Genomic DNA, 13,353 nt, shown 5'->3' with positions numbered 1-13,353 from the left:
TTTGCCAGTCTTTTCGAAACCGAACCACAAAATGGCATGGTAAAATATTTTTTATCATACCCAGAAGCTGTCATATTTGTTTTAACTGTCTCTGAACGTTGTCCACCATTCACAATAAGAAATCTTAGTCTACGTTTTATAACTTTAAAAATTAGGTCAAAAGGATAATTATTATTAATTAGCATCAAAATGATAAAATCTAAATTTTTCTTATGGAAAGAAGGATGACTAAGATAAAACATCCTATCAACCAAGCCAATAATTGTGCCGATCTTGTGTTGAATAGGATGGAAAGACAAATAGTTAAGGTATCGACCAGAAAACGTTGGTTTATGATACCAGTCAAAAATAATTGTATTATTACGTATTAAAAGAGTGGTGTCTAAAAAGTTAATACAGTCATCTCCTATCTCCATTGTGAACTGTAGCCGCGGATGAAACGAATTAAAAATGCGTGAAGTTAAGTTATTATATTTGTGTGTGCATGTAATTATAATTCAATTGGAAAATTTGAACTAATTCTAAATTCAGATCAGAATGTCTTACGTAAGACGTTTCGAATAACAACTATCGATACAGGTTTAAGACTGGTTATTTTTCCGCTCTGCCGCTTGCACCCTGATACAGACTTGTCTGTTCACTGTATTCGTTTCTAATTTTTTAATCTACGAGTTGTTTGCAATGCATTACTTACAAAAGTTATTAGGATCTTATGTTTAGAAAGTATCGAAACTTTTGCCTGTTGCATCATAAATGTTACTTTTGGTAGGTATAAATTACTATGTTATACAAATAATAGTACTCTCTTAAAATAAATCAGTGAAACATCACTGAAAACAATGAATATACACTGATTTGCAGTTATAAGTATTTGCACTGAAAGTGCTCAGTGCTATACTTATAACTGACTATACTTATCAGTGACTATTCACTGATTCACTTTAAGAGAGTAAGGAACATATTACATGAATATATTACATAAATAGAAATGATCCAACACTGGTTGGCGCAAAACTTAAAAAGAGAACATTAAAAAGATATTATTTCTTATCCCACAATCGGTGGTGAAAATCATGTTTTTCCATAGTTTTTGTAATCTATAGCTTATTATACAATTTTGTATTAAAAAAATATACTTTGCATTAAAAAATATTTATGTTAAAAATATTGTACAAAAAATATAGCATAAACAATCTCTTCATATATTATGAACAATTCTTAATATATTGGGATGTTAATTAATAAGATTCAAGGGTGAAACATGTTCATAACTATATTTAAGAACATACAAAAATCTTTTTAATTACTAGAAATTGATATATTAATTCGTGGACAATTTATATATAACGTATTGTTCGTATTTTGTTTATCAAGCACTTTTATAGAAACTTTTCTATGGCATTATGTACTATGTATCATTGTATTTGAGAGAAATAATAATCCAGTTGGGATCTTCTCTCCCGGACTCTTCAAACGTCAGAATGCGTTTCAGTGTTATTATGGTTCAGTGATTTGTTACTGTCTTTAATTATGAGCATGCATAAATGCATGCATGCATGTATGCAGATGCAGATATGAAAAGATTTAAAAGTGAAGTCACCGTTTTGTATAAATAGCAATCATTTATGTCTAGTGGAGGATTTTTTAGCAGTCAATAAAGAACTTCCCAAAAATGTCGTTCAGTGATGGATGATTTATAACATGCAGTAACTCTTCTTTTTTTTAAGAACACATGCAACTCTCTCTTGGTGAAAACATAGGAATAAATAAGCTGACATATATGCGCGTAAATCAATATATTATCAGATTAATCGTACAATTTTTTATCTTAGAGTTAAATTGCGATTTACAATGCTCATATTTTTTTTATTTATACAGATCGACAAGATTAAAAACATAGTGGTTATGATTAACTTCTAATACTAATGCTTAAATTTTGAAAAATTTTTGCATAAAAATGAATTTTACAAGCATAAGTAGAAGATTTAAATTATACTTTTGTATACTTTATTCCTACCAATAGTTTATATTAAAAGTTTATATTAAACTTTTGTATACTTTATTTCTATCAAAGACAAATTAATATGACTTTATTGACACATAATAATGCATTATTCAAATTATTCAGTTTTAAATAAATATGCTAATTTTAGTTTCTGATATATTTCTTTAATTATCCAGTCAATTGTGCTACGAAAAGAATGTTTTTAAGCGATGTACTGAACCTATTTCTCCACTTTAAGTGGTATGTCAATAAAGTTTTGCGGTTTGATTCGTTCTAATAACAAAATGAATTTTGTAGACTTTCTCAATTATCTCATTCTGTTAAGAATTGTAATTCTTGTCTTCTAAAGAATTGTAATTGTTTAAAATTGCTTCTTACGTTATATCAAGAAGAATATGTCTAGAAGAATATTTCTAAGCAAAATTATATCTGGCTATATATTTATTCAAGGATTAGGCATCTTCTCTCATTGGAATTTCACAATTAAATATTAGCTGATTCACTCAGATTTTTTTCTTTTTAAACACTATTTGTTTGTAATTGTTTGAAAAAAGAAATTATGTCGCTATAAAATACAGTGGATAAGTTTCTGCCCCGTTATAAGTATTAATAGGGACCGCATATATTACTCTCTTACGATTATCGTAATCTACAGTTAAATACTTTCCGGCACATACGAGATTTCCGACTTTGTTTCGTCGTACACACAAGTGTACGTAGAGAACGGTCAAATAAATATATTAATATAAATATATTATTTTAGTAATAGTAACGCATGGATTATTATAAGGATCTACACGATATACATTGAGAAAAAATACTTGAAAATTTATTTGTGAGATATTAAGTTTATTTTTATAAAATAAAGTTTATCTCTGCGAATAGATTTTATACTTTACAAATAAATTTTCAACTAGTTTTTTCTCAGTGTATACACACAAAATGAGGCACAAGATAAAAAATGCACGCGCATTTTGACGCTCGTTATCCGATATTTATAACAAGAGTAACGAAATATTTATATTATATTAGAGAAAATAATGGTAAATAAACTGCTCTTTTACCTAACGCTAGTAGTTTTTCTCAGCACATTGAGGAAAAATAGTTGCAAATTTATTTGTGAAATATAAAGTTTATTTCTGCGAGATAAAGTTTATTTCTGTGAGGTAAAGTTTATTTCCCTGAATAAACTTTATATTCCACAAATAAATTTTCAAATATTCTTTTGTCTCAGTGCATGTACTACAGCAACAGGAGATTAAAAACTATGGGTTAGCAACACGAGCAACATTGGCTCTTCAAACCAATACATTGGGCAAGATCTTAGGAATATTAAGCGGATTCTATGTTTTTTGCGGCTGTCATCAATAGAGACAAGGTACATGTAGTATCGCGCGTTCCTCAATCATGATCGACGAAGACAGTGTAATTGGCTGGTCTGAGATTGTAGAACGATCTCGTAACCCAGGAAAAAGGAAAAGGTCTAGTGAAGAATCTTGAGAAATGCAACATGGGTTGGCGCTCCGCGAAGGAATTCGGATATTTTCGCCATTGGATGGACGACAGTATCTGGAAGCGCGGACTGTCGAACTCCTCGCGGTGCCACAATCTTCATTTGACGAACTGGAGCGATTCGTAAGCACTATTTTGCAAAAACCTGGGTTGGGCGCTGCATTTGGTGCCGCGGATCAATTCGTCTACGTAGCCGGCTTGTATTCGGAAATTGGTCTCGTTCTTATGCAAGGAGTCGGTCATGAACTTATTGAACGACGACGTGAGGATCCATAACTCTTCACGGTTATTATTTGGTATGATAATCTGTAATCAGACGAATCAGAACATTAATCCTTTATGCTGGAGAAGAGCAATTGAAAGTTTCTTAAAAAGCACAAAATGTTTCGGGTCAAAGTTATTCAGTTCCAAGGCAACACACGATTATAATATTGTTAGAACTTTGATGTATTTTTTCTCTCATATTCAATTTTCAAGGTCTTTCTCAAAATCAATACTTTAGTTGTTTTTGATCGATTGTATTCGTGAAGATGGCAATAAAAGAGTGGTTTTCAAAACAACAAGAATAACAGCGGTTTGTTAATCTGTCAATCTCAGATTTAGAGCTAATTAGATGTTTCGCGTAAACTTTTAAGAGATTGATAAATAAATTTAGGAGATTAGAAAAAATTGTAATAAACCAGAAGGACATTTATTTGAAATGTACGAAAAGTATCGTTATACTTTTATTAAGATTGTTATACCTTTATTCCAGACGGAAACTGTAAAGTTTCAGGATTGACGACGACTATTTCAGTATTGGTGCCACCGTATTCGGGATATTTTATACTGTTCCAACATCCAATTGCTAAATCTGACAAAAGACCGAAAAAGAGAATTCCATTTTGATCCATGGCTTGTGCGACCGACTGCGATGATCTCTCCATAGCGAAAGAACGGAACGACCTTGGCTCAGACTCAGAATCATCTCGAAAGAGGCTATAATTTCTGTGTAATAGTAATTGGATGTTTCATTATATGGTGCGATTTTTTTACATTGATTAGAACATTTGACGATACAATAAATCTTAATACGATTAATATAATACGGTCAAAGATGTGAGAAGAATGAATTGTATATATATAAATCAAGAAAAGAGAATTTATACACTAAAAATATCCACTATTTTACGTATTATTTTACTATTTTACTTTTGTTTTATTTAAAATTTGAACAAAAAGAATATTAGAAATAAGACATCTTATAAAAATCCGAAGCATGAAGTATAATAGAATTATTTTATATTGTTTTATAAATATATATATCTGACAAATAGAATTACGTAGAACACAGATCAAGCAGATTTTAAATATGTGAGGTATTTCGAATGCAGAAACCGGCCAACACGCATGTTCAATTAACTCTTTGCACGTGCGTGAGTAAACTTTAGTTCGTTTTCTTACCTGATGACGGAAGTGGGCACCCAACTTTCGACTCTGCTGGCCATGGAATGGAAATATAAGATCCTGTCACCGTTCTCCTTTACGGGGCTTAGGGCGAGACCTATAATCCCGTCCATGAGATCGTACGTATGCCCACTTATATGATATGTTCCGTGAGGTGGGTAAGGGAAGAACAGTTTGTTGTTAATCTTCCAGGAATGGGAGTTTTGATGATCGTAGACGATCAATGCAAATCCGGTTACATCGGCGATGTAGACGAACGTGTCGCGACATTTGTCTCCCACTCCACTGTCACGAATATCGACCGTGAGCGCGACAAACAATGAATCGTCCTTGAACTGTTCCTTGGGGAATTTGTATCGGGTCAAGAGTTTGTTTGTCTGCAGCGAGAACGACAGCAGTTGAGGACGACAGAGTTGTCGGTTACCGAGCTTGCCTGTATCGAGGACCCATAATCTTTCGCAAGAGTCCACCTATGATCATAATTTTACTTATATTCTTCACTATACTCCAGCGTTTATTTCTTAGTGAAAACGTATGTGCTATATTGAATGTATATCGTTATGATTCGAGAAAAATCTATTCACCGATTGTCGCGATTTGAGATATTACTTATAATTGTGTCCTACATACAATATTTCAAACATAATCTATAATAAATAAATTTCTCGTATTACACGCTATTTGCACTAAGAAACAAATGAAATTTTATCTCATGAATAGATATTATTATATATCATTAAATTATCATTATATCATTAAATTATATATAATTAAATTATCATTAAATTATCATTAAATTATCATTAGGTTCTAAAAAGAAATTCCAAAAAGAAGGAAAGGAAAGATGGAGAGATAGAGTTAGAATATCATTAAATATTCTAATAATTCTTTATGTGTCGTTGTCTTTCTCTCTCTCTCTCTCTCTCTCTCTTTCTTTCTATCGATTTAACACGTGTCGTTGCGCAGGTATTTAATATGATACTTAAATGTGCACAATAACACGTGCTGATTCGATATGTGTTGGAAGGTAAGCACGGAAATATATTCATGTCATAAAAATGATGATATGATAAGTACAACATATATTCCGTGTCTCATTATACGTGACTAGAGTTGTATTACAGTTCATGATAAATTCGAAATGTCCATCATTGGTTGAAAACAGGCAACGACACGTCGGATCGTTGCCTGTTCAATCACAGTCCGAAAATATCAAAGCTATCAACTTGTGTGGTTTTACAAAATTACATTTAAAGTATGTTGGTAAAACGTCTCTTCATTTTCAATTGTAAGTGCATAAACAACAGACTTTAAATGTCCCTACAGATAAAAACCTGAAGAATTGAGATCGGAAAAATCTTTGCTGTGACTTGATATATTAGTAGACTTTACTAATTAAAAATTTTATTTTATACATCGTTTTTGCCATAAATAAATAAATGAGAAAATAAATATTAATTAATTAATTTATTTATGGTAACATGAAACGGTAACTTATGCAACACGAAACGTGTTAAATAATAATTGTGTTTCGTAAAAAAAGAAAAAAATAAAAAAACACTACTGTATGCAAAATAGTTGTGTCAAATACTAATAATTACTGTAATTTATATCGCGTCATGTGTAAGAGGTTCCTTGTGTAAACTACATGATCGGATCATTATCTATGTTTCTGGAATAATAATGAAGGCGTTATTTCCATATTGTGTTGTATCATCACGTGATATGTGTTTGTTCCTTTCTTTAAGTGAGTAAATTACGTGGAAGTAATTTCCAATAATGAGACAATCAGCGAAATTTTTAGCTCTAAGGCTTATAGTAGATCCGGTTGTAATAAATAGAAAAGAAATAAAGTTTTAGATTCGATGTTAATTTTAAATTCGATGCAACTCACTTGGTTATACAATTCTTATTAATTTTTTCTATAATACACTAAAAAAAATACTTTAAAATTTATTTGTGGTATATAGAGTATTTATAGAAATAAACTTTATATCTTCTATAAGTAAATTTTCAAATATTTCTTATCAGTGTATTATCGAATACTAAATACAAAAATACAGTTTTAAATTTTGATTTACTTTACCAACTCGAAGGTAACTTGTTCATTACCTGTATTCTGAAAACGCTGGTGATCGCATCGCAATTCCCCAATTTGTTCCATTCCCAATTTGGATACGGTGCAATTAGATGTTGTCCATCTTCGGCATTATTCGTGACGTAGCCAAGGGTGACTGGTATTCCGTTTTGAAATCTTGGTATCGTGATGAAGACTGTCGATCCTTTAGCTATTCATTAAAATAGCTATTAAATGTTAGATAAGATGACTTCAAACTATCTAACTCTCCATTCTGCGCGAGACTATTTTTATTACTAAAAGATCTTGAATAACAAATCTTTGAACAAATGACTCGCTATGAATTTTATGCATTTTTATTAAAAAACTACAAGTTACAAATTTCGTATAAATTTGAATAATTTATGAGATAAAAAATTTGAATAATTATGAGATAAAAAAATAAAATTGAATTTGGCGGTTGAAAATACTATGGGAATATATGACTTTTCCACGTACTACACTTGTGAAGCAGAAATGATAACTTCTTAATATTCTTCTTTTTGAAAGAATATTTAGGAACGTTTATGCGTAAATCCTGATTGTTGGTTAGTAAATTATCTCGCGTCTCTATAATGGGTCATGTGATAACACGAATTACTGTATCGTGATTGATTATGCAATCGCGTAAATTTTTTCATTACAAGTTACAATTACACGAAAATCCTCGAATAAATTATTAAGTTCGCTTCGTCACATAAAAGGACAATGATTATCAAGCGGTAATAGTTATACTCAAATAAAACGATGATCAAATCAAGATTTGATTATAAAAATATAAAATGTTGGAGTAATCGACAAAATAAAACATAAATAGCAAAATAAGATAAAGATATTGAAATATTTTGGTCGGCAATTGTCCATAGTAATTGAGTATAAGATATTTGTTACAATGACTGGAAGATTCGAGTGTTCTTGTGATATTAAAACTGTTTAAAACCTTTAAAATAAAAATCCATGTCAATTGGTATCGAAGCTCCATCAATAAAACGACCGTCTCGTATGGCAGTTTCTTTTTCATGCTCGCTCAGAAAGGCGAACTTCATGGTCTTCCAGGAATACAGGACCCTTAATTTATCAATACTGGCGCACACCCCAAGAATGAGGAACGGTATGATAATCCGCAATAACCGGTCTGCTCCAAGTTCCATCGTGAATCTGTAAACGAGTTATACAATCCTCTGATATGCACGAAGGAATAATAAATGAATAATTTTGTGGTAATTCATAAATAACATTTACCGAGAGAATAAAAATCATTAAATGCATATATATTTTAATAAGTATTAATGCATTTTTCTTTTTCAAAATATTAAACATATCATTTACCATCTTAACTTAAGTGCAATTAAGTAATCTTTTACTGCAGTTAAAAACCTGTTTTGGTACGTTTTAATTCGTAGTTAATTAAATGTTTACATGTTTCGAAATACATAAATGGTACATCTTTGCACTTTTAACATTAGATGTAATCAAGAATTAAATGTCAAGTATCGAACGTATTTATATGGGTTCGTTGTACGAATGAGAGTAACGAATTAGTTAGAGCTTACTTTCTAATTTTATACTTTTATAACTAATTTTATAACTTTCACCAGCAAAAATTACATAAGGAAATTACTTGAAAATTGCTGTTGATATAGATGTAAAAGAATTTGGATTTTTGTGCTTATTGTATTTTAAGTTTTGTGCAAATATTCGTTAACAATGGCTTGCTTTCAAATTTACATTCAACTTCGTCTGATGTTGATATTTCTACATGTATATACCATTAATGAACTAATTATATGCTTAATACAACTTGATATTTTTTTTTATATTATTTTTTATATTATTATTTAATACAACTTAATCATTATTATCTGCATATTTCCGTAATATAATTGTCGTTACTCTCATCGAATTAAAACTGAAACTGCTTAAATCCATTATGATTCTTACAGCAATTATTTATAGATTCGACAAATTATATTCAGCAAATAGTAATTAGTACTCTTAGCAAATCTTTTTGCTATCCATATAATAACGAAAAGATTTTGCTAGCAGAAAATTTGCTGCAAAATTATGCCAGCAAATTATATTTCTCCGTGTAGTTGCCAAATTATTAGTGCTGTTACTTGAATCCGTGTCATACTGTTATTTGGATATCCGAATACAATATATGTCTACACATAGAATCTGTTTCACAGATATTATCTGGATATTTAGATACTTCATGCCATGAGTAGTGCAGATAATACTATTCGTATTATTTGAATATCCAGGTAATATAGATATTCGAATACATTCAATTGTGTATAACTAGCGTTAAACTCTTCGACGACTTTATCGATTTTAATGATTTATAACAATTAGTTACAAGTGATATTTTTTGTTGGATTTCCCTTTAGGTATCGGAAAGTTGTATTTTGAAGTTATTTTTGTTTTTTCTTTTTTTTATTTGTTTTTGTCGATCATGACATGATGTATCATATCAATAAAGATATATATATATATATATATATATATATATATATATATATATTTATATTTATATCGCTATATTATATATCAAAATATATTTATTTATATATATACATATATATATATATATATATATATATATATATATGAATATATATAACAAATATATCACAATATATTTATAAATAGTTAGTAAAACAAAATTCTCGTTATTATATGAGGTATTAAGTGTTGTGAAATTCCACGTAGTTCGTTGCCGCAACAAAAATAATTCGACAATAACATTTGAATTAATAATCGTCGAAACATAAAATAAACATTAATTCGATTCATGCTACCACTTTAATATTTCGTATACATATAGATCTTATATAAATATGTGCTTTGTTTTATCATGTTAGCAGGAAACATAACCATGCATATATAGAAATCTTTCTGCAAATTTTTTATATATTTTTGAGCTTCTAAATTCAGTTGTAAAGGTACAGAAATGTTTCTTGAAATTTTGAGAGAGAAATCTTTCAAACAACTAGTTTTATATTTGCAACGCGATCTTTATCTTTCAAATAGTTCTATCCGTATTATTATATAAATATCCGAATATTCATTTTTAAACCATTCAGGAGAATACCCGGATATTCCAAAATATCCAGAGTACGAATAGACGATGACGTCACTATTTGAACATATCCAAATAATGATTTATCCGGATATCTGCAACTTGACTTTGTATATAACTTCATCACAATAGTAAGTGTCATCTCTGATATTGTAACATCACATATATGTAATTGCGCATAACGCATTTTCAAATGAAAAAATCTCTTTGTTTCCCGTAAAGAAGTTCATAATTCATAATATGAAAACGATGAAAATATCGTTATAATGCATATTTCGTTTATATTACTTAATACTTATTTAAAGAATGTATCAACTTTCTTTGACAGTTTTTTTATTATAGAAATTTATGCAAGGAGGATAATCTCCCTTAGAAAATATGACAATGTACAATATTTTCTTTACGTCGAATCTTCAAACATGTTTACGAACTATTTAACTATATCGATCGACTTCAATGTTGATTATTTTTTTGATAACGAAATGACCTTACCTGTAGTTGCGAATTTGATGATGATACCTCTGTACTTATCAATCGTCAATCACGACACAGCGCGATGACATGAACGATGATGTTACGGTTTTTCACGTTATTATGTTTCTCTGCAAATTCGTTGAAAGTGTACTGACTTGCGACGATGCCCTTCTTACTCGTTCTTTCGTAAATAGGAGTATCGTTAAAGAGATAGCCGGCTTTTTTCTTTCCTTTCCTGGTACTTTCACTGTCGCGAAAAGAAAAGACAGGATGCAGTTATGCTCGCTAGCGTTAACGATTAATATACAAAGCTGGCCTCTTTTCTCTATTCTTGTTTAATCAGCTGTCAGACGTCACAATGCCAATCGTTTAATATTCAGGGGAACAAATGTTTTTCTTCGTGTTTTTCTCTTTCACTAGTCACCTGACGTCACGTGTTTGCTTCTCTCGTTATTGTATTTTCCTCTTTCAAGAACACCAGCGATATTTTCAATATGTATCGGTGACAAATTAGACGGGTTGAGAATGCATTTCTTGATAATAGTAAACGGCAAGTCGATATGAATTAATTTAGGAAGATGGAAAGTGGCTCTTATGATCAAGCTCCTAGCTGGAAGGCGACTGAGGAACGACTGCGGGATCTCTGAAAGGTGACGCGTAACTTTACACAACATGCCCGAACATCTCCGCTCCACTAGAATGAAACTGTCGAAGAGAGGTGGATACTTTGCCGGAGCACCATGTGTCTGATAAGATTATTGTTCTGGGTCACGATATCCGAATGATATTTGTTTCTGCAATATATCATTGACGAGAAAATTGCGGGATTGGTGACGTCTCGAGAAAAGTGTTACAGCAGCCGAAGTAATCATGCTGCACGCATGATTACATACCGCTCTATATTATCTAGCTCTTTCTCTTTCTCCCTCTTGTTGTCCTTCTTGTATAACATGTAAATTTTTATTATAGTAGTAAACTTATTTTTTTATTTATAATGTTTAATATAAGTAGAAGCGAAATAAAATTAATTGCGAAAGAGTATATAAAAAAAATCGTTGATTAAAAGCGTAAACACAATATATGAATAATTATTATATGAAATACATTTCAAAATTTAATTTTTTAATATATTTTAATTTTCAAATTATATTCAGTTTAATTCTAAGTTTAACGAAGTTTTGGTTAATTTTTAATTTTTGAACGCTTCTTGTTCCAAATATTTTCTGCGAAAAATTAAATTTTGCTTAATTTTTAATTTTTGAATGTTTTTTGTTCCAAATATTTTCTGCAAAAATTGATCGTGATCAACAATAATGATTATAAAGTAACGAATATTGGTGTTTTATTTGTATTTTCAACAAAGCATTTCGTTTTTGCTTTATTATTGTTTCGTTTTATCACTTGCCTCATCTGGCATTTTGAGCAGGTTTAAACAGAAAGAACGACGAGGCGAATGCTGATGTCATCCGCAAGCAATGGACACTACTATTCTGCATAAATGTATTTTTCTAGTAATATGACTTTGTCGAATGTATATTCTTCTACGTGTAACTGATAGACAAAAATGCGCATATGCACACATATTGTAAATATATACAATCATAAATGCAGTTTGCGTGTCGGGCTTTTTCGAGTCAACGCATTAGTCATTATGGGAGATTCTAATGCGTAATAACTCGTGGCGATTGCACTCCGATAAAGTGGAAGGATGATCTTTCATTTCATTATCAGCAGGAACAAATGACGTATGGGAATAATCGATGACTACTAATATACTTTATCAGACATATTAATAGTTTGTATTGTACTGTAGTTACGGACATTATATATATATAATATGAGAAAGAAAGGATACAATACTCAAAATTAATATTTGTATTGGATTCGGCAATACAAGCAAATAATGCATATACGAGATATACATGTGCACATATTTAATTAAAAATTTACAACAAGAAACAATTAAAAAATTGTTTCTCAAATATTAATATTTACATCGTACAGTAAGTATTTTTGTAAATTAATTTTTATTTCTTTAATATTTAATTTTAATTTTCCACAATTATATTCTACACAAATATAAAGTTTAATATGGTCCTCTAACTGTTTCAAGTAGCGAATATTAGCGAATATATATCTGTGCGAATATGATTTAATATTAAATATTAATATATAAAAGCACAATTGTCGAATATTTTATTAATATTACTTAAAAATATATTCTACTAAAGGAGATAAAAACACAATTACTGCGTTATCGTAGGAAGAATTAACTTCTCGTTTACGAAATCGATCGCGCAATCAATACTTTCCTTTCCTTTTAAAAATGTTGCGTTTTATATTTATAATATGAAATTATTTGCAACGTGAGCTAAGAATACCTCTAGACTTCGAAGGCAGACGTAACCACACATTTGATCACCGTTGATTTTATGGACCATAACGACCATAACGACTTGACGTTGCGGAGTGGCGAGATATACCGTTTCAGATGACCCATTTTTCTTTTTAAAACCTCGAACGATTGAAAATTTTTAAGTAAGGATATAATCTATATGTTTAAACTAAGAACTTATAATCTACTGTATTATTATTATTAAATTACAGAACAAATTTCTCTTATTACGTATTTATTATTATAAATCGTAAACTTATAACTGTGACAGATATTAATCTATATTTAATCTACTGTTGCTGGAAATTGTTATAACATCGATA

General features: G+C 30.1%; 1 protein-coding gene across 1 annotated transcript; it reads right to left on the bottom strand.

Moving 5' to 3' along the window:
• Positions 1-2,428: 2,428 nt before the first annotated feature.
• Positions 2,429-11,317, bottom strand: LOC116850447 (protein yellow-like). The gene is made up of 6 exons (XM_032828752.1): positions 10,654-11,317; positions 8,020-8,237; positions 7,076-7,251; positions 4,961-5,433; positions 4,261-4,504; positions 2,429-3,823 (listed from the first exon to the last, which is right to left on the bottom strand). The coding sequence occupies exons 2-6, from the start codon at positions 8,228-8,230 to the stop codon at positions 3,617-3,619; spliced, it is 1,311 nt and encodes a 436-aa protein (XP_032684643.1). The 5' UTR covers positions 8,231-8,237; positions 10,654-11,317; the 3' UTR covers positions 2,429-3,616.
• Between the last annotated feature and the right edge of the window lie 2,036 nt (positions 11,318-13,353).

The sequence above is a fragment of the Odontomachus brunneus genome, unplaced genomic scaffold (assembly GCF_010583005.1).
Source record: "Odontomachus brunneus isolate Ranch 3 - 2012 unplaced genomic scaffold, Obru_v1 Obru_scaffold_146, whole genome shotgun sequence".
Classification (NCBI taxonomy): domain Eukaryota; kingdom Metazoa; phylum Arthropoda; class Insecta; order Hymenoptera; family Formicidae; genus Odontomachus; species Odontomachus brunneus.
This window is presented reverse-complemented; position numbering and strand designations above follow the sequence as displayed.

Excerpts from the sequence above, each read along its gene's own strand:
- LOC116850447 (XM_032828752.1), bottom strand. The coding sequence starts at position 8,230 with ATGGAACTTGGAGCAGACCGGTTATTGCGGATTATCATACCGTTCCTC. Across the intron at positions 7,252-8,019 it reads CATGGATTTTTATTTTAAAG|CTAAAGGATCGACAGTCTTC; the intron begins GTTTTAAACAGT and ends TTTAATGAATAG. Across the intron at positions 5,434-7,075 it reads CCAGCGTTTTCAGAATACAG|GTGGACTCTTGCGAAAGATT; the intron begins GTAATGAACAAG and ends TTATGATCATAG.